At 39.9% G+C, this 27,985-nt stretch overlaps 1 protein-coding gene across 3 annotated transcripts in view; it reads left to right on the forward strand.

Moving 5' to 3' along the window:
* Nucleotides 1–24,992, forward strand: part of LOC126262486 (voltage-dependent calcium channel subunit alpha-2/delta-3) — an 823,568-nt gene extending 798,576 nt beyond the window's left edge. For all 3 annotated transcript variants that reach the window (XM_049959148.1, XM_049959149.1, XM_049959150.1), the window contains 3 exons: nucleotides 9,619–9,814; nucleotides 19,449–19,644; nucleotides 24,247–24,992. In XM_049959148.1, coding sequence (XP_049815105.1) covers nucleotides 9,619–9,814; nucleotides 19,449–19,644; nucleotides 24,247–24,342 — 488 coding nt within the window. In that variant the 3' untranslated portion in view covers nucleotides 24,343–24,992. The remainder of the gene's footprint in view (nucleotides 1–9,618; nucleotides 9,815–19,448; nucleotides 19,645–24,246) is intronic.
* Nucleotides 24,993–27,985: the final 2,993 nt, after the last annotated feature.

The following is a 27,985-nucleotide window of genomic DNA, read 5'->3' on the forward strand; positions in this document are numbered from 1 at the left end:
ACAAAGATTTTTCTTCTGGCAGACACAATGTCTGCTCACATAATTGAAGCTCCTCTCCAAAATACTCATCTGTCCAGACAAATTGCTTTATTCTTAAAGCTAACTTTCTTACTATAACAATATTATGAAAAAGAAAACTGCTACTCACCATGGAGATGATGAGTTGCAGATTGGCACAGCAAAAAGACTGTCACAAATGAAGCCTTCCTCAACAATAGAACACACACACACACACACACACACACACACACACACACACACACACACACAGTCAAATGCAACTCACACACACGACTGCAGTCTCAGACAATTGAAACCTCACTGCAAGCAGCAGCACTTGTGCGTGATGGGAGTGGCGACTGGGTGGGGGTAAGGAGGAAACAGGGTGGGGAGGTGGAGGGATAGTATGGTGGGGGTGTCAGACAGTGAAGTGCTGCAGGTTAGATGGAAGGCAGCTTCACAGCCTGTGCCACATGGATCCTTCCCACCAACACCAGCTTTTCTGAATTGTGCAGGTGGAAACTTTCCCTGCAATACATCTTACATTCCCGTAAACCTCCTGGCCTCAACCTTCGTTCGTCACTGTCCTCACCCATCCAGCCCCTTCCCTGTTCCCATTCCACCACTACGCAGCCATCATTCTATGATCACACCCAGTCTTTTTATTTCTCTCCTTTTCCGATACTTCCCCCTCCCCACCTCTCCGCTGCCCTGTGTATAACCTGTAAAGCTTCACTGTCTGCCACCCCCACTGTACTATCCCTCCCCCTCCCTGCCCCAGCCTCCTCCTCACCCCCACCCAGTTGCCACTCCCATCATGCACTGCTGCTAATGCTCGAAGTATGCTTTCAGTTGTCTGAGACTGCAGTCATGTGTGTGTGTGTGTGTGTGTGTGTGTGTGTGTGTGTGTGTGTGTGTGTGTTGTGTGTTGTGTGTTGTGTGCACGCACCTGTCTATCGTTTACTTTATTTGTGACAGTCGTTTTGTTGTGCCAATCTGTGACTCAGCATCTCCGCTATATGGTTAATGTTGTTGTTGTCTTCAGTCCTGAGACTGATTTGATGCAGCTCTCCATGCTACTCTATCCTGTGCAAGCTTCTTCATCTCCCAGTACCTACTGCAACCTACATCCTTCTGAATCTGCTTAGTGTATTCATCTCTTAGTCTCCCTATACGATTTTTACCCTCCACGCTGCCCTCCAATGCTAAATTGGTGATCCCTTGATGCCTCAGAACATGTCCTACCAACCGATCCCTTCTTCTTGTCAAGTTGTGCCACAAACTCCTCTTCTCCCCAATTCTATTCATACCTCCTCATTAGTTACGTGATCTACCCATCTAATCTTCAGCATTCTTCTGTAGCACCACATTTCAAAAGCTTCTATTCTCCTCTTGTCCGAACTATTTATCATCCATGTTTCACTTCCATACATGGCTACATTCCATATAAATTCTTTCAGAGACGACTTCCTAATACTTAAATCTATACTCGATGTTAACAAATTTCTCTTCTTCAGAAACGCTTTCCTTGCCATTGCCAGTCTACATTTTATATCCTCTCTACTTCGACCATCATCAGTTATTTTGCTCCCCAAATAGCAAAACTCCTTTACTACTTTAAGTGTCTCATTTCCTAATTTAATTCCCTCAGCATCACCTGACTTAATTTGACCACATTCCATTATCCTCGTCTTGCTTTTGTTGATGTTCAGCTTATATCCTCCTTTCAAGACACTGTCCATTCCGTTAAATTGCTCTTCCAAGTCCTTTGCTGTCTCTGACCGAATTACAATGTCATCGGCGAACCTCAACATTTTTATTTCTTCTCCATGGAATTTAATACCTACTCCAAATTTTTCTTTTGTTTCCTTTACTGCTTGCTCAATATACAGATTGAATAACATCAGGGACAGGCTACAACCCTGTCTCACTCCCTTCCAAACCAGTGCTTCCCTTTCATGCCCCTCGACTCTTATAACTGCCATCTGTTTTCTGTACAAATTGTAAATAGCCTTTCGTTCCCTGTATTTTCCCCTGCCATCCTTAGAATTTGAAAGAGAGTACTCCAGTCAATAATGTCGAAAGCTTTCTCTAAGTCTACAAATGCTAGAAACGTAGGTTTGCCTCTCCTTAATCTATTTACTAAGATAAGTCGTAGGGTCAGTATTGCCTTACGTGTTCCAACATTTCTGCGGAATCCAAACTGATCTTCCCACTTTTCTTTTCATCCTGGATTTTCCATTGTTTAACTTTCTTACTATGTTATTGGTATAACTTGCTGCTAAAAAGTTTGTACCAAAAATAACCCCAAGTTCTTCTGTTCTGATCATTTCATTAATTCCTAATGAGAGTCATGTTAATCCATCTGGTGCTTTATTTTGTGATCCTTTTATGTAATTAATTTATACCTAAAATTCCTGTAAGAATAACACCCAGTCCCATTAATCAGTTATGTATTCATCTACTTTCCATAAGGAAAGCCAACATTTGATAATCAGTATAGATAACTAATTCAGATCCCCAAATCAGTACTTGAAATTTTTGTATGCTCCATCCAATAGCTAATAGCCCCTTTACAGTACCTGTATTTAACTCATTATTTAAAATCCTACTTGCAAAGGCAATGGTACTATGGTGTCATAAATTAGGGTCACATTCACCCTGAAATAATTCACATATCATGCCATCTTCTGAGGCATCCATCATGAATGTAAATGTTTTGAGCATCACTGGGTGTTTTAGTATAAGTGTGTTGTGCCATAGGAAAATGCACTTGGCAGTACAATAGTGGGTTCTTTAGTTTGCTTTGGGAGGAGATTGGTTGGAACTATAAAACTTAAAATATTAGCTCAATATTATGAAAAGGAAAGTTGCTACCCACCATATAGCGGAGATCCTGAGTTGCAGATAGGCACAACAAAAAGACTGTCACAAAGTAGAAACTTCCAGAAACAGTTGCAGTAGACAGTCTTTTCGTTGTGCCTATGTGCCTATCTGCTACTCAGCATCTCCGCTATATAGTGAGTAGCAACTTTCCTTTTCATAATATTGTTACATTCCATCCTGGATTTTCCATTGTTTGAAAATATTAGTTCACTTTATTACAATATAGATATGAAGATCTACTTAACTTGGTAAAATCCAGTTCCACAGGAATGTTCTGGGTATTTATAACTATCTCTGAGTATTATTTGTAACAGTCAAATTTACAAGACTCTTAATTTGGAGTATAATTGATATAATGTTCATATAAAGTTCTGCCTAAGATACTTAACACACTGGTAGGTCCATTAATTATAGTGGTGTTCCAAAGATCTAGGAGGCATGGCTACACTGGCATTTCTCATTCAGCAGTGCAGCATGCAGTGACCTTTATTTTCTGTGGTTTCATTGTGAGGTGCCAGCCTTGCTTTGGCACCCCATTCTTTGGACAAGACGACAAGGTGCATCTAATAAGGCTTGTTTGATATTTTGAAAGGCTTTCAATGCATCCCATATCCACTTTGACCTTTCTTTTAATAAGGGCGACACTCTGGAATCATTCATAAGCTGACCTTTATAAGATGCCATTAAAATCCTTCCAGTCCTAAAGAAGAATGTAATTGTTTCACATTTCTAGGTTCTGGACTGTCCTTGACTACTCTTATCATTCTGGATGTGGTTTTATTCTTGTATTCCTACTAGATATGATAAGAATTTCAGTTCTTGTTTACCAGAGTGTGATTCCAGTAGTTTAATAGAAATACCATTTTCATAAAATTTTTGTAAGGTTTTAGTTAATAATTTACTATGTTATTCCCAGGTCCTAGAAACCAGTAACATATCAAATAGCTATAAGATTAATTCCTGTAGTAGTTCATTACTTAAAACTGCATCCAGTGCATGTATAAACACTGCTACAGAGATGTTAACCTAAAAGATAGAACTCTAAATTGGTACGACTTTTCATCAAACAGAAATGCAGTGTACTGAGTCAAATATTCATGCAGTCTTGCCTGCCAATATCCCGAAGTTAAGTCCATGGAACTAAAGTACTTCACTTGTTTGAATTCAACCAGCAATTTGTCAATACAACCTGCTCTGTCTTTCTCCATTTCTCTCTGTTTGTTAAGTGTGGATATTTCTATACTAAGCACACTCCTCCATTATATTTTCACACTGTTAATAAAGGATTGTTATGTACACTTCTCCTCACTTGGTTTGCAAGTGAAACAGAAAGGGAAATGACTAGTTGTAGTAGTAGTAGTAGTAGTAGTAGTAGTGCAACGTACCCTCTGCCGTGCACCGAATTTTGGCTTGAAAAGGATGAGGATATAGATAAATTTTGAAACAATGACCACTATTCAAGACTAAGACTATTTTCACTTGTTGTTGTTGTGGTCTTCAGTCCTGAGACTGGTTTGATGCAGCTCTCCATGCTACTCTATCCTGTGCAAGCTTCTTCATCTCCCAGTACCTACTGCAACCTACATCCTTCTGAATCTGCTTAGTGTATTCATCTCTTGGTCTCCCTCTACGATTTTTACCCTCCACGCTGCCCTCCAATACTAAATTGGTGATCCCTTGATGCCTCAGAACATGTCCCACCAACCGATCCCTTCTTCTGGTCAAGTTGTGCCACAAACTTCTCTTCTCCCCAATCCTATTCAGTACCTCCTCATTAGTTATGTGATCTACCCATCTAATCTTCAGCATTCTTCTGTAGCACCACATTTCGAAAGCTTCTATTCTCTTCTTGTCCAAACTATTTACCGTCCATGTTTCACTTCCATACATGGCTACACTCCACACAAATACTTTCAGAAATGACTTCCTGACACTTAAATCTGTACTCGATGTTAACAAATTTCTCTTCTTCAGAAACGCTTTCCTTGCCATTGCCAGTCTACATTTTATATCCTCTCTACTTCGACCATCATCAGTTATTTTGCTCCCCAAATAGCAAAACTCCTTTACTACTTTAAGTGTCTCATTTCCCTAATCTAATACCCTCAACATCACCCGACTTAATTCGACTACATTCCATTATCCTCGTTTTGCTTTTGTTGATGTTCATCTTATATCCTCCTTTCAAGACACCATCCATTCCGTTCAACTGCTCTTCCAAGTCATTTGCTGTCTCTGACAGAATTACAATGTCATCGGCGAACCTCAAAGTTTTTATTTCTTCTCCATGGATTTTAATACCTACTCCGAATTTTTCTTTTGTTTCCTTTACTGCTTGCTCAATATACAGATTGAATAACATCGGGGAGAGGCTACAACCCTGTCTCACTCCCTTCCCAACCACTGCTTCCCTTTCATGTCCCTCTACTCTTATAACTGCCATCTGGTTTCTGTACAAATTGTAAATAGCCTTTTCACTTATATTTGTATTATTAGAACAATACACAATTATTACTGTCATTTTGAAACCTCTCATTACAAAAACAATATAGTATTATGTAAGTTATTAAGTTATTAGCAAAATTCATAAACATGATTACATCTGGTAATGCAAGAGTTATGCGAAAATTAGGAAATAAATATGGCCAGTTTGAAGAAAGAGAACTCTTCTGCCCTACAGATACCTTTTCTTTTATACACATTTGTTACTTTTTATTATTCACACTTCAGTAGAGCTTTAATATAATTTCTGTTGGTGGCCATTTATATAAGTAATCTCTTAAATTTTATCTAATAGTTAACCATAGGCAGTCATTACTCAGAATGATTAGGTGAGGAACTAGGTAACTCATACTGCCCTCATGCTACACGTAGCTTTTGGTGAATTTATAGCTGCAGCACATTTATAAAATTGCCTGTAACTTTTGATATACATGCAAGATTTGAAGTGTCTTCATATGACATGATCATTCCAATGGTTTAATTGTTATTAATTTCTTTTATTGAGCATTATATTCATAATTAAAAACAGTTGTAACTTGCTTAATATGTGTCATATTATTATGTTTCATGTTGCAATGTGTTCATCTCTTTACCAAGAATTTTGTGGTGTATCATGTTTTATTGTGTCATGTTTGTAAGTCTGTAATATTGTTGTCACTGTTGTTACATGTGGCCTTATTAAAATGTAATTCATAATTATTTAATCGATGGAATGTTCCACCATAATTTTTCTTCTGCCATAATTATTTAACATCTTACTGCATAGTTTCATACAAAATTACTTTGAAAATAGTAGTAGTAATAATAATAATAATAATAATAATAATAATAATAATATATGACATAAGCTGCAGAAAAGTTATAAGATAAAATTTGTGGCAACTTAGTAAAATATGCAGATGTACAGAATAATTAAGATAAGTAAATGTAATAGCAAAACAAATGTTGCAGACAGTTACAACTTGTAATTTCTGGCATCCCGCATAACCTGCAGATGTTGCCTTCCTTCTGTCTTCTGCTTCCAGTCCTGAGCATATCAGTAAACGACCTGAATTCATAACAATAATTCTGCAAATATGACATTTGTTTGTGAGAAGAACTCCTATCCTGTTTAAATGTTGGGCTAGGCAATCAGGTTCCGTTATTAATCAAAAGTTGGATACTACTTCCTTCCTCAGTTTATTACTGAATAGCACCCAACAGTCTTGTATGTTTTCTTAATGTTCTTTTTTGATTTACTTAGTAATATGGGGTAATTTGGGATTCCATAATTATCTTGTGAATAAATTTCTTAAGTGTGTCATTTGGAATGGATTTTTTGTTAGCTTCTACAGGGTTATTACAAATGATTGAAGCGATTTCACACTCTACAATAACTTTATTATTTGAGATATTTTCACAATGCTTTGCACACACATACAAAAACTCAAAAAGTCTTTTTAGGCATTCACAAATGTTCGGTATGTGCCCCTTTAGTGATTCGGCAGACATCAAGCCGATAATCAAGTTCCTCCCACACTTGGCACAGCATGTCCCCATCAATGAGTTCGAAAGCATCGTTGATGTGAGCTCGCAGTTCTGGCACATTTCTTGGTAGAGGAGGTTTCAACACTGAATCTTTCACATAACCCCCACAGAAAGAAATCGCATGGGGTTAAGTCGGGAGAGCGTGGAGGCCATGACATGAATTGCTGATCATGATCTCCACCATGACCGATCCATCGGTTTTCCAATCTCCTGTTTAAGAAATGCCGAACATAATGATGGAAGTGCGGTGGAGCACCATCCTGTTGAAAGATGAAGTCGGCGCTGTCGGTCTCCAGTTGTGGTATGAGCCAATTTTCCAGCATGTCCAGATACACGTGTCCTGTAAAGTTTTTTTCGCAGAAGAAAAAGGGGCCGTAAACTTTAAACTGTGAGATTGCACAAAACACGTTAACTTTTGGTGAATTGCGAATTTGCTGCACGAATGCGTGAGGTTTCTCTACCATCCAGATTCGCACATTGTGTCTGTTCACTTCACCATTAAGAAAAAATGTTGCTTCATCACTGAAAACAAGTTTCGTACTGAATGCATCCTCTTCCATGAGCTGTTGCAACCGCACCGAAAATTGAAAGCGTTTGACTTTGTCATCGGGTGTCAGGGCTTGTAGCAATTGTAAACGGTAAGGCTTCTGCTTTAACCTTTTCTGTAAGATTTTCCAAACCATCGGCTGTGGTACGTTTAGCTCCCTGCTTGCTGTATTCGTCGACTTCCGCGGGCTACACGTGAAACTTGCCCGCACACGTTCAACCGTTTCTTCGCTCACTGCAGGCCGACCCGTTGATTTCCCCTTACAGAGGCATCCAGAAGCTTTAAACTGCGCATACCATCGCCGAATGGAGTTAGCAGTTGGTGGATCTTTGTTGAACTTCGTCCTGAAGTGTCGTTGCACTGTTATGACTGACTGATGTGAGTGCATTTCAAGCACGACATACGCTTTCTCGGCTCCTGTCGCCATTTTGTCTCACTGCGCTCTCGAGCGCTCTGGCGGCAGAAACCTGAAGTGCGGCTTCAGCCGAACAAAACTTTATGAGTTTTTCTACGTATCTGTAGTGTGTCGTGACCATATGTCAATGAATGGAGCTACAGTGAATTTAAGAAATGGCTTCAATCATTTGTAATAGCCCTGTATATGTTTTCCTTTCTTGGCCAATTGGTCAACATTCTCATTTCCGTCGATTCCTACTTGTGAAGATATTCATTGAAACACTGTTTCCTTATTTCTGTCCATTATATACTCTAAGATTTGTCTTCTTTCATTTATGGTTGTTGTTCCTGTGGAGAGGTTTGTTGAGGTAGCTTGAATGGCTGCTGTAGAAGTAACCAATATTACAGCTTTTGTAAATAAGTAGGTTCTTTATATAAGGATGTTAACTGCTAGTTGGATTGATATATTTCAGTGTAAAATGTCATTGTACACTGACCAATAGGGGAGTGTTGAGAAAACAATTTGCATTGCACCCCAGCTCCAGCTTTGTCATGAATATGTGATCTGTCTATATATTCTAAGCCATTCTGGTTCTGGTTATTTGTCATGTAACATCTTTATCACAGTTGCCTTTAAAACAATATTTGAAGTCTCATTCTTAGTAATATTCTCCACCATCAACTGGTTTTTTACATTTACATAAAAGGTTGACAATTTTTTTGATATCCTCTGTAATTACATTTATATATAGGCTATTCAAAAAACTTTTTCATCTGCTATAGGTGTTGTTTGTGTTTTTAAAGATGTTTCAGGCCAGATTTCAATCCAGTTTGCATTCTGTGAGGTGTTCATTTTGGTGAATATTGTTATTGCTTATTTTTTATTCCTTTTGTGATGGAAAGTTTTTTTGTGTGAGCGTAGTTTTGACTGTTCTGGTTATGATGCAAAGTGCTTGCTTCTGTATTCTATCCAAAGTGTGTATCTGGTTTTGTGCTGTGGGTGTCATTTCACCTCCATATTTAACAACAAGTTTCATAATTGTATTGATTGTTTTGTTTAAGGTGTTCTGAGTGCAGCCCTAGTTTACTCCAGCTAGTCTCTTCAAGACTGGTATTCTTTCTTGTATTTTTTCTTTAATAGTGGCAACACAGTTGGTGAAGCTTAATTTACTATCTAATAATGCATGTAGATATTTAGTAGATCTTTAATGTAGTTTCCATAAAAATGCCCTACACATGTTATATTTCATTGATTGTAGACTCCATTGTGATCTCCAGCTACCACAGCCATGCATTTGTGGACCCACTGAGAAAATCCCATATCCTGGTCACTGCTTACCTGAGCCTGCTCTTCCTGGCTGCCACATTGGCAGTTAATGCTCCCTTCATCAACTCTCATTCCACGACCTGGTTACTCAAAATGTACAAGTTCCCTCCCCCAAATCCCCTCCAAAAGTACTTGCTTTTTCTTTATTTTACATATATGAGAGTTGTGAGTTCTCATAATGATCCTCAGCCCAAACAATTTTGCTACTGGATAAGATCTACTGAAATTGATGAATGAATGAACACCCAGATGTTAATAAAAACAATATTTTGTGCCACTTATTCCCTTATATCTAATGAATCTTAGGATTTGCTTCCCACTTCATTGCCATGTAGAATATTATTAACAAAAGTTATTTTTATCATAACTTGATACCAAATCTATCATGCTGTGAAACAAATAACTGAACAGTTGTAATTAATCACAATTACAGATGAAGAGTATAGAGATGAAGATGATGAAGAGGAAAACATTGTGTCATCTGAAGGTGGGAAAACACCTGAAAAGCAGTATGAAAAGTGGACTATCAAACGAACACGTCCACAACCTTGCGACATGGAGGTGACATTATATAAACTAAATAGGTCACTTCCACGAATTTCACATAGTATCACCAGTAAGTGTGCAAGGTGTGTTGGATACATTGGCAAGACAAAGCTCTTGGCATATATTTTTCTGTTACCGGTATCTTTTTTGTTTTGTGTGCCTAAGGTATTTGACATTTGTGAAGGAAATTGATAAAGTATAATATTAAAATATTAACAACGTATATAAAAGTTGTCACTTACAACACAATTTGAAAATCCTTAATTCCCCGAGGGTTTACAGAGTTAACAAATAATGGATGCTTTTCATCACTCTTTTCATCAGAAAAAATTGATTGGACAAGCTTTTGAGTCGACTCATGTTACATGAATATCAACAATCTGACTGATTTCCAGTTTATGACACCAAAAAGTGAGAGATTAGTTTGTTAAAGAATGGTGGAAGGTGCTTCAGACAACAAATCAGATATTTGTTCACAGTCCTGACTATTACAGCTGCCAACATGCCTCCCAATGAAACAGTTACCACCTGTTGTTGCTTCAGCATGTTAATTTAGCTCACCAGAAAAATAATGAAGTCTACTAACAGCATGTTAGTCAGCATATAATCAAACATACTCAGTCCCCATTTTCTGTTTAGCTAGTACAGTGAATGTATAGTCAGATGCGAATCTTCTGTTCTTCATTGGCTGGGATGATCATCAGGCAACCATTGAAGGGCTTACTTCCATCACAGCTTTTTCTCCAGTTTCATTCTGTAATGGAACTGGGCAACTTCAGTGGTTGTCTGATAAAAGTAATCATGCCCAATGTATCAATACTTGAAAGATAAGTAATGGTTTGTCAGGAATGAATGTAAGTTAATGTTGCTGTGAAAGAGTATGTAGAGTGGTTGTCTGATAAAAGTAATCATGCTCAGTGGATCAATACTTGAAAGATAAGTAATGGTTTGTCAGGAATGAAAGTAAGTTAATGTTGCTGTGAAAGAGAATGAAGAGTTAATGCTGCTGGGAAATCAAATACTTACATTTATGGTGTGCAGTAATATGTAGCAAGTACCAGATTGAGGCTGACAATAAGGTGCTGTCAGCACAGATTGTGGCTGACGATAAAATGCTGTCACAAATCACCCCACTCCCTTCTTGTTACAATGATGGAAGGAATGAGAAGACTGTATTATAAAAGAATTACAAGAAAAATATAAAAACTGAGGTTTAAATTACAGAGTCTGTATTTTATTCACGAGATATCAAATATGGAAAATCTCAGAAATGGTTTTGCATCACTCTCATGACATACGGGTGGGAGGAAGAGAGGGGGGGGGGGGGGTTAGTATGTTTGTGTATGTACAGTCACCTGTGTCATTATAAGACTACATTTTCAGTTAAATACAGGGCATTGAGTCTCCAGTCACGGCTTTTGTACACTGTTCAGTCAACAACTTGTGCCAAACGGTTATTTGAAGTTTAAGAGATGTGCCCTTTATGCAAGAAGGGATTTAGCAAAGGGTGTTTCAAGCTAAATTGGCGTACACCACAGAGATGTCATTTGACCACTATTGTGAGACACAGACCACTGAAGATCTGCCTCATAGCTATTGCCCGCAGACAACATCATTAGCTGAAAAATGCTACCAACAGATTCTGTTACGTAGGTATCCTGAGGTGAACACCACAGAATTGCAAACCACCTTTTTGAAAGCAACTGGGAGGGTTGTGTCTGTTCTGACAGTTCACAACCATCTCCACATGGCCACCTTAGGCATCTAGGCATCCATTATGAATAACAGTAGAACCCTCCCCCTCCTTCTCCACCGGCACTGTGGAGCACAAAAGAAGTGGGATGTGGCCTGAATCAGTGACACTGGATTCTCTTCACCACTAGGGCAGGATTCGTCTGACATCTGATGATCAACATAGAAGAGTGTGGAGGTGGCCAGGTCCCAATATACATCTCGGGTAAAGTTCCTATGGATTCTGCAGGGAGTTTTGTCAGTCCTGTTTGGGGGCAGTGTCGTGTGGATGTTTTATGGGTCTCATCACTATCAAGGCTAAATTGAGGGCTGTGAAGTATTGGGACAGTCTCTCCAACCTGTTGTCCAGCCTTACAGTCAACATTTTGGTGAGAGGTTCATCTTTCAAGATGATAATGCATTAGCACATTGCCTCCAAGTTGTGAAAACTTTCCTTCAGGAAACAAGAATCAACCAGAGAAGACACTTGCAATGTCTGCTGAGTGGAAACTAACTTAGGAGTGTTCAATTTTAGGAAACATCCTCACACAATGGATGATCTCATGAGGGCCACCACTGAAAAGTGGGATAGGCCTCAGCAGCAACATATTGACCACCTTGTGAATGCAATGTCGAGAAGGAACCAATCATGTTACAGTGAACAAAGTGGGGCTATATGTAGAATTTTACCCAGCCGCCGATTTTGTTTTTTTTTGATGAGCAACGACATATACATTTGAACAGAATGTCTTTATTTTGGTTATTGTTTTGTTTCTGTGTCACAGCTGAATTATTTTTCATGCTTATTTTTTTCATTCTCTGCTGCCCTTGAATCTAAGCCCATACCAGCTTGCAGATATGGTGTAATGTCGAACTTCTTTGGAGTGTTTTTTAATATTACAGTGAGATAAAATGACTGGCTGCACTTGACTGTCAGGAAGTTGATTCCCAAATAATATTGCTTGTATGTTCCTCCCTCTGAGAGTAAAGAGGACTACATTTGGAAGGTTGGAAGGGAGGCTCTCTTCAGAGAGATCTCAGGTTGAGAGGACCTTAATTTAATACCACTCTCACTCTTGGCTACCTCTGCACAGGGAAATAAAGTAGTAACAATGTCCACTTTTTCAGACCACAACAAGGTGGTCAATTCACTATCCACCTACCTTGAGCTCATGTATGATGGTATCCATAAAGTTCTAAGTAATTTAGAGAGGGGGAGAGAGAGAGAGAGAGAGAGAGAGAGAGAGAGAGAGAGAGAGAGAGAGAGAGAGAAGCTGTGATTATGACACTTGGTGATGTTAGTTCTTCTCTGCACACTTATCCTTCAGTGTGACGCATTATTTCCACTGGTGGATAACTTTCTAGAGACCTTACTTATAGATCTTACTATAACATAGGCCTCGAAAATCATCTCACTGTTATTTTGGAAATGTCTGCCATCAAACAGTTTCTTCCACCGAGGAAAGAGGAAAGGTCACTGGGTGCCATGTCAGATGAATATGGGGGAAGAGGCAAAATTTGATAGCCCAAAGAAGCAGAATGCATGATTGTGTCCTATGCAGAATGGGCTTTGGTACTGTAGTGGAGGGAAAGCATCCCCTTGCACAGCTTCCTGTGACACTTCATCTTCAAAGCGTTCTGTAACCACATCAAGAGAATACAGTATTGTGTCCCTGTGGCGATTTGCCTCTTATGACCATAATCTGTTAGCCCCACAGCATGATGCCTGGTTCATCGCTTCTTTCGATGGTGGTGAATCTCTGGTGTCAGAAGATGCGGCAGTTGAATGTGCACTAGAGGTATGCACCTGGATACCCAGTGGGGCTCTCTGTGCTCTGGCACGCCCGCACCAAGAGCCTCGTCATGCGAGGGTGCCACTCTCTGTATCACGTGAAGTCCACACCCAATCGTGTTTCCCACGGCCAGCTATTTAGGTGGCTATGAGGCACTACCCCAGCAGTCTGATACTTGCCGTAGTTTTCGTGAGCATCTCAGCCATACTGCGGTCCAGTTCCATTTGTCATTGTTTGGATTGTTGCTGCGTGTTGTTCTCATTGTGTTTATCACCTCCGTCTTGCCGGTTTGCCATGTGTTGTGTCCTGGTCGGTCGTAGTGTCTGTTGTCTGTTACTTGTTCATCTGTCCTGTCTGGTTGTTGTTAGGGATACCTCTAGCACCTCCCCTGCCTGGCAGCTTCGAGCCTCCATTCTGTGCCGTGCACCGGTCACTCTCGGCTATAACATTGGCGACAATGTAAAAGGTTCGGTATCATAGAGGCTAAGTTGGTCTGTTTCCTGGAGCAACAGCAGCAGCCCGTGCAGGAGCAGCAGTGCCAGTTAGATGTCTCCCAGCAATCCTTGCAGTTTCTGACAGACGAAGTCACAGCACGGGATGCCCTACTGCATGAGCTCCTGGATGCCCCATTTTCTGATGTTTCCCCACATCTGCCACTGTTTCTGCCCATTAACGATGCTGAGGAAGACTGGGAAACATACTTACATTGTCTAAAACACCATTTCACAGAATTTCAGGTCATGGATGACTCCCTACAGCAGTCATCATTCTTGTCCTGGGCATCACTGGACACATACTTTCTGCTTCCCAAGTTGGCACTGTTGTCAGGGGTGCCCCATTTTCTGATGTTTCCCCACATCTGCCACTGTTTCTGCCCATTAACGTCTCTGTGGCTTCAAAGCCACCAGTCGCCCCTCATCGGCGGTCCTATGGGTCACTTACATCTTGCCTGCAGTGCTTTTCCGCCCACTCTCGTGCAGACTGTCCCATCGCTGGATGACGCGCACGCTCTGTGAAAAAGACAGCCATCTCCAATCGGTACCTTATTTCACGCGCTGCAGGCCGCAGGTCTACATTGTTGGCTGGAAAAATGTAGTTTCTTTCAACTGGAAGTTGAATATGTGGGGCACTGGCTCAGTAAAGATGGCATTTGTCTGTCAGATAACAACATCATGGCCATCAACTGCCTTCCCCCCTTACCAAGGATTTATCTGACCTCCAGGTTTTTTGGGCAAGGTTAACTACTACTTAAAGTTTTTACCCCAGGCTACTGACATTGCACACCCTCTCAATCGCTAGCATCTCAAAGGGGTGCCTATCAACTGCACTCCTGCCCATGATCTAGCTTTTCTCCACTTCAAAACTACGCTGACGTCCGCCCCTTGGCTGACTACCTTCTCTCCAGACTGCCCCTTGGCTGTGACAGCTGATGCTTTGATCTATGTGTTGGGACAGTCCTGGCTCACAGGAATGAGGATGGCTATGGACAGCCCATTGTGTATGCATCAAAGACACTACCGAAGCACAGAGAACTATTCTCAGGTTGAGAAAGAGGCTCTGGCGATTGTGTTTGCTGTTCAGAAGTTTCCCATCTACTTGTTTGGGATGAAGTTCACTCTCCTCACTGATCACAAGCCTTTGGTTACCCTATTTGGCCCACAAACACCCCTTCCAGAGTGAACTGCTCAATGTCTCCAGTTCTTACACAATTACACTTATGTTATCCAATACAAGCCCACCTCTCAACACTCCAATGCAGATGCCTTGTCACATCTCCCCTACCCTGATCCCCTGCATCCCATGCTTGCTATGCCACGGACGCTGGGGGATGTCCCTTATGAAGACATTGGCTTACCAGTATGTGTATTGGCCCAGCATTGATGGTAACTTCGAACGCTTGGTCCGTGGGTCCATGTTGTGTTTGCCTGCCCTTCACAATCATTTGCACCCTGGCCCATGCCTCGCTGGTCCTGGGACCACATGCATCTTGATTTTGCGGGCCTGTTCTTGGGATCAGTGTTGTTACTCATTGTGGGTGCATACTCCAGATACCTGTATGTGGTGCACATGGCGTCCACCGTGACTGATGCTACATTCATGACCTTGGCTCAGGTTCTTGCCATTGAAGGCCTGTCTCGTACCTTGGTCTCTGATAATGGGCCCCAATTCATCGCAGCCTCCTACCACAAATTCTGTGAGGCCAACGGTATCAAATACATTCACATCCTCCGTTCCATCCGTCCTCCAATGGCACAGCAGAACATCTGGTCAGGAGGTTTAATCAACAGCTGACAAAATTGGTCAAATCCTTGGCCACCACGTTGGCCCTCACCTTATTCCTGAGCACTTATTGCAGCACTTCAATCGATGGTCATAGTCTGTCCGAACTCCTCTATGGGTGGCAACCACGGACCCTGCTTCATCTGCTGATGCCATCACCTTCTGAGCCCTGCTTTCAACCCTCTCAGCACTACACCTTTGGCACAGCTGTGTGGGACCATGCGTATGGGGGCAAGGCTGCTTGGACTCCCACCACAGTAGTCACGACCCATGGACTGCGTATCACGTTGATAGAGACTCAGAAAGGGCTCGAGCACTGCCACCATAAGCAGCTCCAACCTGGTACCTCTCCTTGGCACCTCACATCCGCCAACTCCCCACCTCTTTCTAGTGTGCCCAAGGCCCTCGAATTGGCCCCACTGTTGATGGCTGCCAGCTCCCCACAGGCACACTGGCACTCCTTCCTGCATCCACAAGAATCGGAGGTGCCATGTGTTGCCCTGCCCTCCAGTGATGTTTTGATGGATTCCATGGCCTGTCCTCCCAACCACTGGTAGTAGAGGAGACAGGGTCTCCCTGCATTCCCTCCTTCCACCCACCACGGCACCGTCTGGGGCGTTCCACCCCTACACACAGGTTTCAGGAGGGAGGGATCTGATGTTGGAAGTTGAATGCATGCCAGAGGTTGTAGCAGTTCACCTGTGAGTTCTTTTTCCTTCGTTTACTGCCCTCGGTGTCGACGTACTGTGTTGCTACACTGGCTGAGAAACAGGTTGTGGAAGTACACCCCAGACTACTTTAAATAATTTAGCCGACAGATGCACAGTTGTGTTTCACAGTCTTTTACTTTCACTGTTCACAACCTCCCAATATTACACAGTTATATAGCCAGTGCACTGTTGTTTAACTTTCGATAAGCCTCATTAACAGTTTTCAAGCAAACCTCCACATAATGCTACAATAGTTTACTATTGAACATCTATGAGCATTAAAAACCTAACCACAAAGTTCACAGTTCTTTAAGAATAGAAAGGTATGTATGGAGTAGACATTGTTGTTTTAACACACGGCCTAATTGTGTAACACTTATTTCACAGTTAAGCTGATGCATTCTTGTTCTTCTAACCAACATAGGTTTCTCGTCTGAAACTCGGCCGTGGACTGACTGTCTCGAGACCAAAAATCGGACCCTTATATATTCTCACAATAATAGGCCTGTCTCGGGACAAAAAATCAGACCCTTATATAGTCTCACAATAATAGGTGCTGAAACTACACATTGTTCGAAGTTAGAAATTACAATTAAAATTGAACTCATTAAATTAACTGAATACATCAAAAAATTGGATCTTTTTAACAGTTTCTTCTGTTCCAAGGTTTAGGCCAAATTAACAGATATCATTACACAAACAATACTTTTGACAAAACTGGAAATTACTTTGAATTAATTAAGGACTGGCGTTGCTAAAATGATTTCAAATAGAGCCAAATAAATACTTTAAGAATACTAGCATTTCATCTTCCAAATGTTTACAATTGTTATGGAATTTATATTTGTTTATGTGTCAACAATAGAATTTAAGCTTCCCTATGCGAGTGCGCCACTCTCTGTACCACATGAAGTCTACATGAAGTCTGTGGCCAATCGCATTTCCCACTGCCAAGTACGTGGGTGGCTGTGTGGCGCTACCCTAGCAGTCTGGACTTGCTGTAGTTCTTGTGAGCATCTCGGCTGTACTATGTTCCAGTTCCACGTGTCATTGTTTGGATTGTTGCTGCGACATTGTTGTCTCGTCATGTTTACCACTTCCATCTTGCCAACTTGCCTTGTGTTGTGTCCTGGTCGAGCATGGTGTCTGTCATCTGCTACCTGTTCATCTGACCTACCTGTTCATTGTTAATGATACCTCCAGTCCCCGCCTGGTAGCTCTGAGTCTCCATTCTCCACCGTGCACCACTCGCCGGATGCTCTCAACTATAACAGAATCAACATGTTTTCTTTGCTTGTTTTGCACTTTTGTCTTATAGTCATAGTGATGTACCCAAGGTAATCAGGCAGCTAAAGAATTAATCTGGGTTGACCTGTCACAGATGCAAATTTTCCTTTACTGCCTCAGTTGGCAGTCGTTTTGAATGTGGGTTAGCAGTCATGAAACCCTTTGTCATGTTTAAAATGTTGTACTAGATGTCGCAAACTAATCCTTACCTGATTTTTCCATTGCCCCATTATCACCTCCATTGTGATATGACAGTCTTTGAGCACTAGGAGCTACACTTCAATTGTGATTCCTGGTTATTTGTGGAGTGTGATGTACCACTTAGTGCTTTGTCATTCAGATTTGTTTGACGTCACTGGAAGTGTCTGTACTGCCTGATCACTGTATCATATGATGGTGTATTATTGCTTTACAATTCATCAACTCAGCAAGAATTGCTGCTGCATTGTTTCCCTTCAAGTGCAAAAAACAAATTGCCACACAACACTCCACTTTATCTATGGCTGCATAATTTTGCACTGGCTCATCTAGTGGCTGTACTGCCACGTGGATGTGCCAAGACTGTACATATGTATCTGCAAGCAAGCAAAGAATTTATTAAGTAACTTCCTGTTTTTTGAGATAATAAATAAAGTTCTGCGACTGTCTGTAATACTTAGGGACCAGCTTGATAGAGCAGATGGATCTCTCTGAAGATAGCGTGTGATGACACAGCTCTCCTTTCTGATCTTCCCCAATCTATACCTCTTTCCTCCCTGAGGGATGAATGTACAAGTTCTGCAATCTAGATATAATTTCTTCTACTTCTAAGTGTTCCAATCTGCAGTATTTGGGATTTTATCTCCTGAAGTTATAGAATGTCCAGTCATTCTGTCTTTTTGCATGTTAACAGTTCCATCAATTGAATTTTCCTGTTATTACAAGTAATATAATGTAATGTAATCAAATAGATAAAAAATCTGCTTCCCAAGGAGGAGCAAGACAATACACATGTAAAAGGTATTAAAGATCACAAGCTTTCAGAGCGAGCAGATCCTCCTTCTGGCCGAAGGGTTGAAGAGGAAAGAAGACGAGTGAAGGAAAACGACTTGTGAGGTTTGGGAAAAGGTGTAGAGTTCAGAAAAGATGCCCAGAACCCTGGGTCAGGGGAGACTTACTGTGTGATAAGTCTCCCCTGATACCAGGTTCCGGGCAACTTTATCCGATGGTAAATCTCCCTTGACATGGAGCTCTGGGCAAATTTCTGAACTCTATCCCTTCCCCTAAGCCTCGCCAGTCCTTTTTCCTATCCCCCCATCCTTTCCCTTAAACATTTTTGAAATAATTTAATACATTTACATAACAATACAATATATTTAAACAACTTAAAATCCAGGCTGGAATAATGACAGTATTGTGAAAAGGGCCAAAAGGGCTTTTTCTAAAGTAGGCAACACACACAGATTCACATTAACACTACTCACATACACATGACCACTGTCTCTGGCTGCTGAGCCGTCAATGAGTTATGCTTGTGTGAATCTGTGTGTGTTTCCTACCTTAGAAGGCCTCAGTGACCAGAGACAGTGATCATGTATATGTGAGTTGTGCATGTGTGAATGTGTGTGTGCTTTTCCTACTTTAGGTGAAGGCCTTTTGGCCAAAAGCTTCAATGTGTAACAATCTTATTGTTGTGTCTATCTGCAACTCGATTTCTCCTCTCTATACATTTATTTTTGTTTGTTTTTTGATGTGTTATCATATGAGATTTGTACACTGTCCTCACTGTGCTTAAGCAGAACTAATATATTTTGTGGTGAAAAGCTGTTTTTTTTACTTGTGTTCACTGTAACAATATGTTTGTGTTAAACTGACAAGAAAGTAATAGTTAAGGACAAAATTGTGAAGATAAGAACTGTGAGATGCTTCCTTTGCAGACCTTTTGATATCCAAGAAGTTCAGTTGAGTAATCTGGTGCTGGTGGTTGTGAACTCACTATGCGTAACAGACGACAGTACTCGTATCAGTACAATGCCAGTGGAGGTATCATACAATACGACGCTAGCATGCTACAAAGAGTGGCACGCACTGCACAGGCGGAGGCCTCCTTTTTGCATAAACAACCATACGCAGGTGGGTGCAGGGCAATAGAACACACAAAGAGAAAAAAGAAACACAAGGGATTCTGATTTTTTTCAGTTCTATTTTCCCAATTGTTACAAATATTCCTCCACCTACCACAGTTAATGTTTACTTTTCCCTCCTCTGCATTTCAGTCCCTCTTTTTCTACCCTTGTGTATTTTTTTTTATCTTTGATTAGATTAGATATGTTATTCATTTTTTATTGTATTGTATATTTATTGGTCCTTCAGCTCATACAGGCTGCAGAAAGCACAATATGTTGCAGTAGACATCAGAACAGGTGACATTGTGATGGGTTACTGTATGTGAAAGTCTGTGATGATTACATTTAAAAGTTCATTGCTTCACACAGTGGGTATTCATCACAGAGAAAATACTAATTAAAGAGTTCTGAAAACATGTAACAGACAGATATTTAAAGAGAAACAACTAATGACTATTGGAACTCTGCAGACAGTATCAATATCACATTATTCAAGTAGGTTGCAGAGTCTAAGATCTACAACCATAATAGTCATATTCAGTTATCCATTTACTCACAGTTGCATATGGAACATAAATTGATAAAGTGACTGAGACATATGGTCCTTGTTGTTCGCACATACTGCCATTTGTCATGACAGAACAAATTACAAGAATCCATGAATGCTGTAAAAGCAGTGCTTTATTAGAAGTGGCAGCTGACTGTATAATTTTATTTCCATATATTTAAATCCTTTGTTGTACAGTTTCATTGATAGGGGAACCAGCATTAGTGATCTGTCTAGTTTTCGGAAGTTTTTCATTGTGAAATAAGTAGTTCCATTGTGTATTGCCGTGGGAGAGGTAATACACCTAAGTTTCTTAAACAGTGCTGTACACATTTCTTTTTGGCTGTTTCAACAGTATTGTTCTGACAGTTTTCTGTGAGAGTTTAAACAATTACACTGACTCTATACTTTGGCCCCCAAAAGTGATTCCTTAACTAATGAAACTATATCCCTAGTGAGAAGATACTTGAGGGTATGGAACATACCAGGCAAACAAAAGTGCATAATACCTACATATTTATGCAGGAAAAATAGTTTCATGCAGACCTATTTGTTATAAAACTGCTCTCTAATATTCAGCTTGTTGATTTGTGACTTAGCATTTTCCTTCAGTTTATTGTGTCTTTCTTCAAATGAATTAATGATTTCATCTTCTAATAATTTTGTGATGAGAAGAGTCAGTGTGTGCATCTTAACTTTCCAAAATTCAGATGGTGCTTTTTCAATACTTTTGTGGTATGTTAGATTCATGGCAAGTTGAACTATGGTACCACCTTATACCATTCATTAGGGTTATCAATACTAAACTTATACACAATTATAGCCAAAGTAAAACTGATCCTCTCAGTATGTCCATTGGCTTTATGGAGCACTGTTGTTATTAAAATGTGTTCATTTCCTTCTGTAATGGAGTACTTGGAAAGTAAAGCAAGTCTCTCTATCAATAATTACTTTGAGACTGGATCCCAAAATTTAGTTTTCTGTAGTTCCATCTTACTAATTGCTTCTACTGAAGAATATGCAAGAGGAGTAAAGATGGTGCCGGTAGGTAAGTGCATTGCTGCAAACAGTCTCAGTAGAAAAGCAATTTTATAATAACTCATCATGTAAAAAACGTGTGATGAAGGGCATCCTGTGTGTAAAATGCAACTTCTGGTTACATGAGAGATGTGCGAACATAAACCTGGAGTTCATACATGACAGTAATTGTTGGACCTGTTGTGATTGTGTGCATGATGAATGCGATGTGGTACACACAAACAACAAAATCATACAGTTATTAAATAGTGATATTGAAACCCTCAAGAAAGAAATAGTGTTCATCAAACAAGCGAACAAAAAAGTCTTAAGTGAAAAAAGTTTGTGATATATTGAAAACAGTGAAACAGTGGCGGAAAATAGCCACAAAAACAATTGTTATTCATGACAAAACAAACATAATATCAACTCAGAATATGTTGAAATTACAAATAAATTTATGTGGACTACAGGAAAGTCCAAAAACAGAACATGAAACTGTCACGAAATTGGAAAAACTAAAAGAGAGCACTAGAAACGGTGCACCAATTACATCGAATAAGTTTTCACCACTAGACTCAGCCAGCAAAACAACAAATAGTGTAAGCGAAGGTAAATTAACGAATCCTCTGATAAAGGCCAAAATAGAAAAATTTAACACCTGGAAGCACAAAAAAGTTATTACTGTATGCGGACAGCTTCTTTGTACTGTTAAAGATGATGTCAGTCTCCCAAAAGTTGGGTATGTCTCACAGAGCAAGTGAATGTAATGTGTATTAGGTGGGGTAGACTATCAGAACAGCCGAGAATGCCAGGAACATTGGCAACAACCAAAAACATCCAAGCAAATCAGCTGTTGCCAAGCACTGCCTGGAAGATAATCATGAAATGAAATACAATGAGGCTGGTAATATCATGCAAATACCAAGTTTCTCAGACAGCTTTATTAAGGATTATATCAAAATAAGATGTCAGAAAACCTAATAAACAATGATGGTGGTTTCAGTTTGTATAACACTTGGGATCTGGCAGTCCATTTATTAAAATCTCATCACTACCACATGCACCAGAATTTGAAAACACTGAGAAAATTTGCATTTCATGGAATATGACTGAGAGCTCAGAGAAATGAAAGAGCATCAATGGAAACAGTGGATGTCAGGAACTGAACTTCGCCATAAATACCAACAATATCTCACAGTCTGGTTGGAACCCAGGCAGCAAGGACACATAACAGCAGAACAATCACACTGAGGAAACCTGAGAGAGGACAACTTCATCAGACTTAGAAAACTCACACATATTCACTCAAGCATAACTCACTTACACAGCCTCTGTTGTCTCCAGGTACTTAGCCTGGACTGCAATTGTATGTGAGGGAAGCAGCACTTCGTGAGTAGTAGGGCTACAGGAGAAACGGGGAGGGGGAGTGACAGCAGGGTAGGGATAGGGGAGGATACGAGTGCTGCATGTAGTAATGTGCATGTAAGATGTGGGATGTGACTGCTATAAGTACAGCATCTGGAAGCTGAGCTGATGGGGATGGGAGGGAAGTGGTGGGATGGGACAGGGGGAATGACAATTCAGGTGCACTGGCAAGATGAAAGTGTATGTAGCCAAGGAAGGGGACATCCAAGTGGAGACCATGTCATAACAAAGGCTGAGACAGAGGGGGTTACGAGAATGAAAGATTTGTTGCAGGGAGACTTCAGATGTACCCTATTCAGAATAGCTGGTGGTGTTGGGAAGAATACAGATGGCACAGACTGTGAAGGCGCATTAAACTCAGGCACATCATGTTGGGCAGCATGCATAACAACTGGGTGGTGGGTAGTCCAACAGTCTCTTGACCACACTTTGGTGGTAGCTATTCATGTAAACAGACAGTATGTTAGCTGTCATGCCCACAGAATGTAGCACAGTGGTTGCAGCTAAATTGGTGAATCACATAGCTGCTTTAATAGATGGCCCTGGCTTTGATGGGGTGAGGCATGCCTGGACTGGAGTGGGTGGTGGTAGTGGGAGAAAGTATGCAAAAAGTCTTCCATAAAGTTCTGCTGCAGGGTTTTGAACCATGAGGCAATGCATTGGGAGCAGAGGTGGAATAGGGATTGACAAGGGTATCAAATAGATCGGGTGGGTGATGAAATACCTCTGTGGGAGGGGTAGGAAGGGTATTTCCCATTCAAGGGATGATGAAAGGTGACGAAACCCTGGTGAAGAATATGATTCAGTTGCTCCAGTCGTGAGTGGTACTGAGTCAGAAGAATGGTGTTCCTTTGTAGCTAGACAGTGAGTTTTGGGGTATAATAATGATATCTTATGGCTCAATGGCTAGTGCGAGTTTTTCAGTTTGACACTTCCTGGGCAACTTGCTTGTTCCTGAGCTGTGGGGCCCGGAGTTCCCAGCCAGTCACCTGTCCAAACCATAACTGGATCCAGTACTGCTGAACTTAAGTGACAGGGCAAGAACTGGTGTATTGAATGTGATGGTACGTGACTGGTGGGAAAGGCATGGGAGATTTGTTTCTGGACAGGAAGGGGGGGGGGGGGGGGTGAATTTGGTCTACGAAGGCCTCGGTAAAATATTTGGCATGTTTGGAGGGGTACTGTTCCACAACCATGGGTGGCTAAGCTATTTGGAAGCGTCTTCTTGGTGTGTAATATGTGTCAGATGTCCATGTGGATGTCTTTGTGGTGGTTACTACTTTTGATGTGGCTGGAGATAATGATGTAGCTGGGTCGATATTAAGGAAGTGTCTCTTTATGCTGAGGGGTGCCATAGAACCTCTTGTGGTAAGCTCCTTAAATAGTTACACAATAACTTTTCTCTCTGTAAAATTTGTTATCAATAACTAATCACAATTTAAAAACAACACTATCATTCATAAATATAATTGTAGGAGGTGAATTGACTTAACGCTATCCATCATTCAGCATTAGTGCAGTCCAGAACGGAGTATGTCATAGAAATTTTTGAATGCTTACTCAATAATGTGCAGTATTTTCACAGCAAATAATAAGCCTGTCTTACCATTGTTTCAGGAGAAAGAAGTTGAACTGTGTGGAGATGCAAGCCACCTTTGGGTTTCGTATGTGATGCTTGCTTTAAGCTGGGCAGTTGCTGGCTTTATCTCGTAATATGGGAAATAACAGAGAAGTAACTTATTGTCTGTGATATTTTGACTGGTGCAGAATCTCCAGTATGTATTTCAATGCTACACTCAGCATTTTACATGTTCAGGAGCTCAATGTATACATAAATATTTCACATTTAACTTGCATCTATACTATTTCTGATGCATTACTAGTACTAAATTTAATACCAAAATCTATTTATGTTGCAAATGTATCTTCCGAACTGTTAACACTTAATTATGTTATTGGCTATATTTTGTTATGTGAACAATTGATTGAATTTGTGGTGAGAATTTTTATATCAGTTTTTGAAATGTAACTATTTATGAAATAAAACATGTAATATATCTTGTTGTCATGTGTACAAGCACAGCAAATATACTCAACTTTGTAATTTGAACATGAGGGTGTTCAAAAACAGTGCAAGACTACAAATATTTTTCTCAGATAAATCATTTTTCAAAACTGACACACAGTAATGGTGTGGTGCCAGGTGAAGATTATTGAAACTACTTGACTTGTACTGTTGCTTTCCCTCGCTTTTTATGATGTGATGTAAAATTGTGGTTGCCAATGGTCCATAGACAGAAAATATTTGACTGTCATTCATGAGCCTCCAGATTACTGTTTTTATCATGTCAACAGCCAGTAATTTTAGGGTACTCAATAAATTTAAAAAAATATTTTTTCTTTCTTTTTTATTTTGAATTGATATAGACACACTCTTTAAAACATGTATTTAATATTGTGATTAATTGTGTGATACTGTCAAACTGAAGATAACTTCTGAACTATCTGTTTGAAGCATGGAAATTAGTGCATCATTTGGTGGCTGTCTGATATATCAGTTAACATCAGTTTTATATAAAGAGATGTATACAACATTTATCTATCAGATAATGGCATGATAATAAAGTCTTATAAATTTGCTTTCCAGTTTGCTGGAAATGTAGATTTGTTGATTATCAGGAAGCCAACAAGTAACTGCTGAACTGTAAAAATATCACCACTTGAGCTGTATCTTTCAACACCAAGCTACAATTATGTCTTTCAATCCACAGACACTGGGTTTGAGAGAAAATGTAGTATTTAAAGAAGAATGTGTTACAGGGGATGGAACATCATTGCACATGAAAATTTGTTACGTTCTTTAAAAACTGTTGATGTATATGAGAAGTTTATAGTAGTATTTCCAAAGACTGAAAGTAGCAAAAGTCTTTGATGCTTCATTTTTGAATGTCTGCTACATTGCTTCTAATGCCACTTGTTTGGCAAATGTCTTCCACCATGGCAGTTGAGATACACTACCTGTTTATTGTTTTGTACCCCCACCTTGCCTAGAGGAAAATAAATACATACTGTTGGCTTTTGTTTTGCAACTTGGCTTATATATTGTTTTCCAGTTTACATATTGTCAGTCGAAAGCCAAGGGGGTTCATCTTCAAGCACAATGCTGCGAAAATCAACATACATATGCAATGTACATCAACTGTTGGAACACACGATAAAACCACTCATCGATCCATACATCAACTAACCCTGAAGTTCTTATCAGCTGACATCTCCATTATCTCCCACCATTACATCTTGTATACATGCATTTCTGTTTTATTGATTTAAAATTAGTCTTCATCATTTGAGCTCTAAAAGTATTATCCTTTCAAATTCACTAGTGTCTATAATGTAATATAGCTAGAAGTTTATAATTTCAGTTGAGGAGCATAAAAACTGTCATAATTGATTTGGGTGTCCTTTCTGCATTTCTTGTATATAATACTCACACAGCTAATGGCCACATCCTAAAAAATACTTTGCAGGATAAGAGCTGTAGGGAAAATACTGATAATTGCAGGCAAAAACTTACAATATATTGATAAGACTTTCAGAATTATGCACCAAAACAGATCTCAAAGTATTTGGAAAATCTTCAGATAATTACAATGTGCAAATTCCTAAGTTTTTTTGCCATCCTATTTAAGTACAGCAGTCTCTCATATTGCATAGCTTTCTGTTGTGACAATTACATCCTGTGCCACATTTCCACCTTTGCTTTCTCATTTACATTCTAAAAATTCTGAATTCATAATAGCTGTGTGCTACTAATGAATGTTTATCAGTAGCTATTTCCACCAAGTACGAAGTAGATTTTCTCATTTTACCTTCATGAATATGCTTCAATTATGGTTTTCAGTTTGAATTTTCAGTTGTATTACTCTGAAGACTGTAACAGATGATTACCAGTAAAGCTACAAGGAGACAGTATGGCTGAGCAGTTCTTATCTTCAGAAGACTCAATTTCAAGTGCTGGCAATAAGCAAAAAAAGTGGGATAGGATGGCGGAGGTTGGAAGGGAGGGTAGGCCACTCGGACCAGGGTATGAGTGAGCTGCCCCTCCTTTCCAACTTCCCCAACATATCTGTCTTTTGTCTCTGTTGAAGGAACTGATAGTTCTGAAAGCGAGGTATGATATTTCTTCCTCTAAAAGTGTCTGTTGGCAGTACTTAGAATCTGGCCTCGTGAAGGGAAGTATTGTCCAATCACTCTGTCTGCTTCTGATTTTATGGTTTTCTTAAATGAAATTTCCTTTGGAAGATTATCATTGCTAATTTCTGAAACATTTTCAAATCCTTCTCCTTTCACCAAATCAAACTGGAAAAGAGCCTCAGTGAATGATTTTGTTCTACTTGAAATTAGTAAAAGATGTGGAATCAATATAAGTTTATTTCACACGGTTCCAATAACAGAAAGTTGTGACTGCAAAATACATGTTATTCTTTGAACTTTTTGAGTGTGTTACTCCTCTGGAAGCAAATAGTAAAACAGAAATAAGAACTAAATTTTCAGAAATTTTCTTCTGAGAGGGGGAACAGATCACTATTTTGTGTTGTCTGAACTATATCATTATCACTATTATGCCCTTTAATTCCTTAGTGGAACACATGGCAGCTGCAAATATTTTTATATGGTTCAGTCTTATGTGAGGGTTTCATCTGTAGTCACTTTTCACCACTATTCCTAATTTGTTTCTCGTAATCTACAGCCTTTTTTTCCTCTTGGCTCTAGGCTTCTGATTAGCATCAGTTGATGGGGCAAGAGCATTCATCAATAAAAATTTAGCTCTCTTTTAAATTGCATGGTTAGCTTCCATGTTATACATTCATTGAGACATTTTAATTGCATTTTACCCCAGAAGATCTGGGACTTCATTTTTCTACTCAGAGCTTTCAATTCCAAGATTGTTTCCAGTCCTGTAAAGGTAGTTTGTGGTCTGTAGATTATTGCGTTTAACATTTGACTTGGCTTTTACATCCACTGTGATGGCACATTTTATAAGTAGTTCATACATATTGTTTGTGGTTTGAGGGTTAGGGATTCTGCAGCTTTCCTCGATAGAGCTATCAGTCCCAACAGCTATCCCAACTTCCAACTTCCCATTGATTTTCGGGAGAGTTATCTTAAGAGACATCCTAACTTGAATTCAAGCCAAATTCATACATATTGCTCACTAGAAGCAACATAGAAGCCAACATCAGCTCACTGAGTGAGATTTGTACATTTTCGTCTAATAAATATAGCCTAGCAAAGAAAAGGCAACATCACTTAGTAACGGAAAAATTTGTCTCTTTCTATCCCATGTTGCCTCTGA

This window comes from Schistocerca nitens, chromosome 6, assembly GCF_023898315.1.
Source record: "Schistocerca nitens isolate TAMUIC-IGC-003100 chromosome 6, iqSchNite1.1, whole genome shotgun sequence".
Classification (NCBI taxonomy): Eukaryota; Metazoa; Arthropoda; class Insecta; order Orthoptera; family Acrididae; genus Schistocerca; species Schistocerca nitens.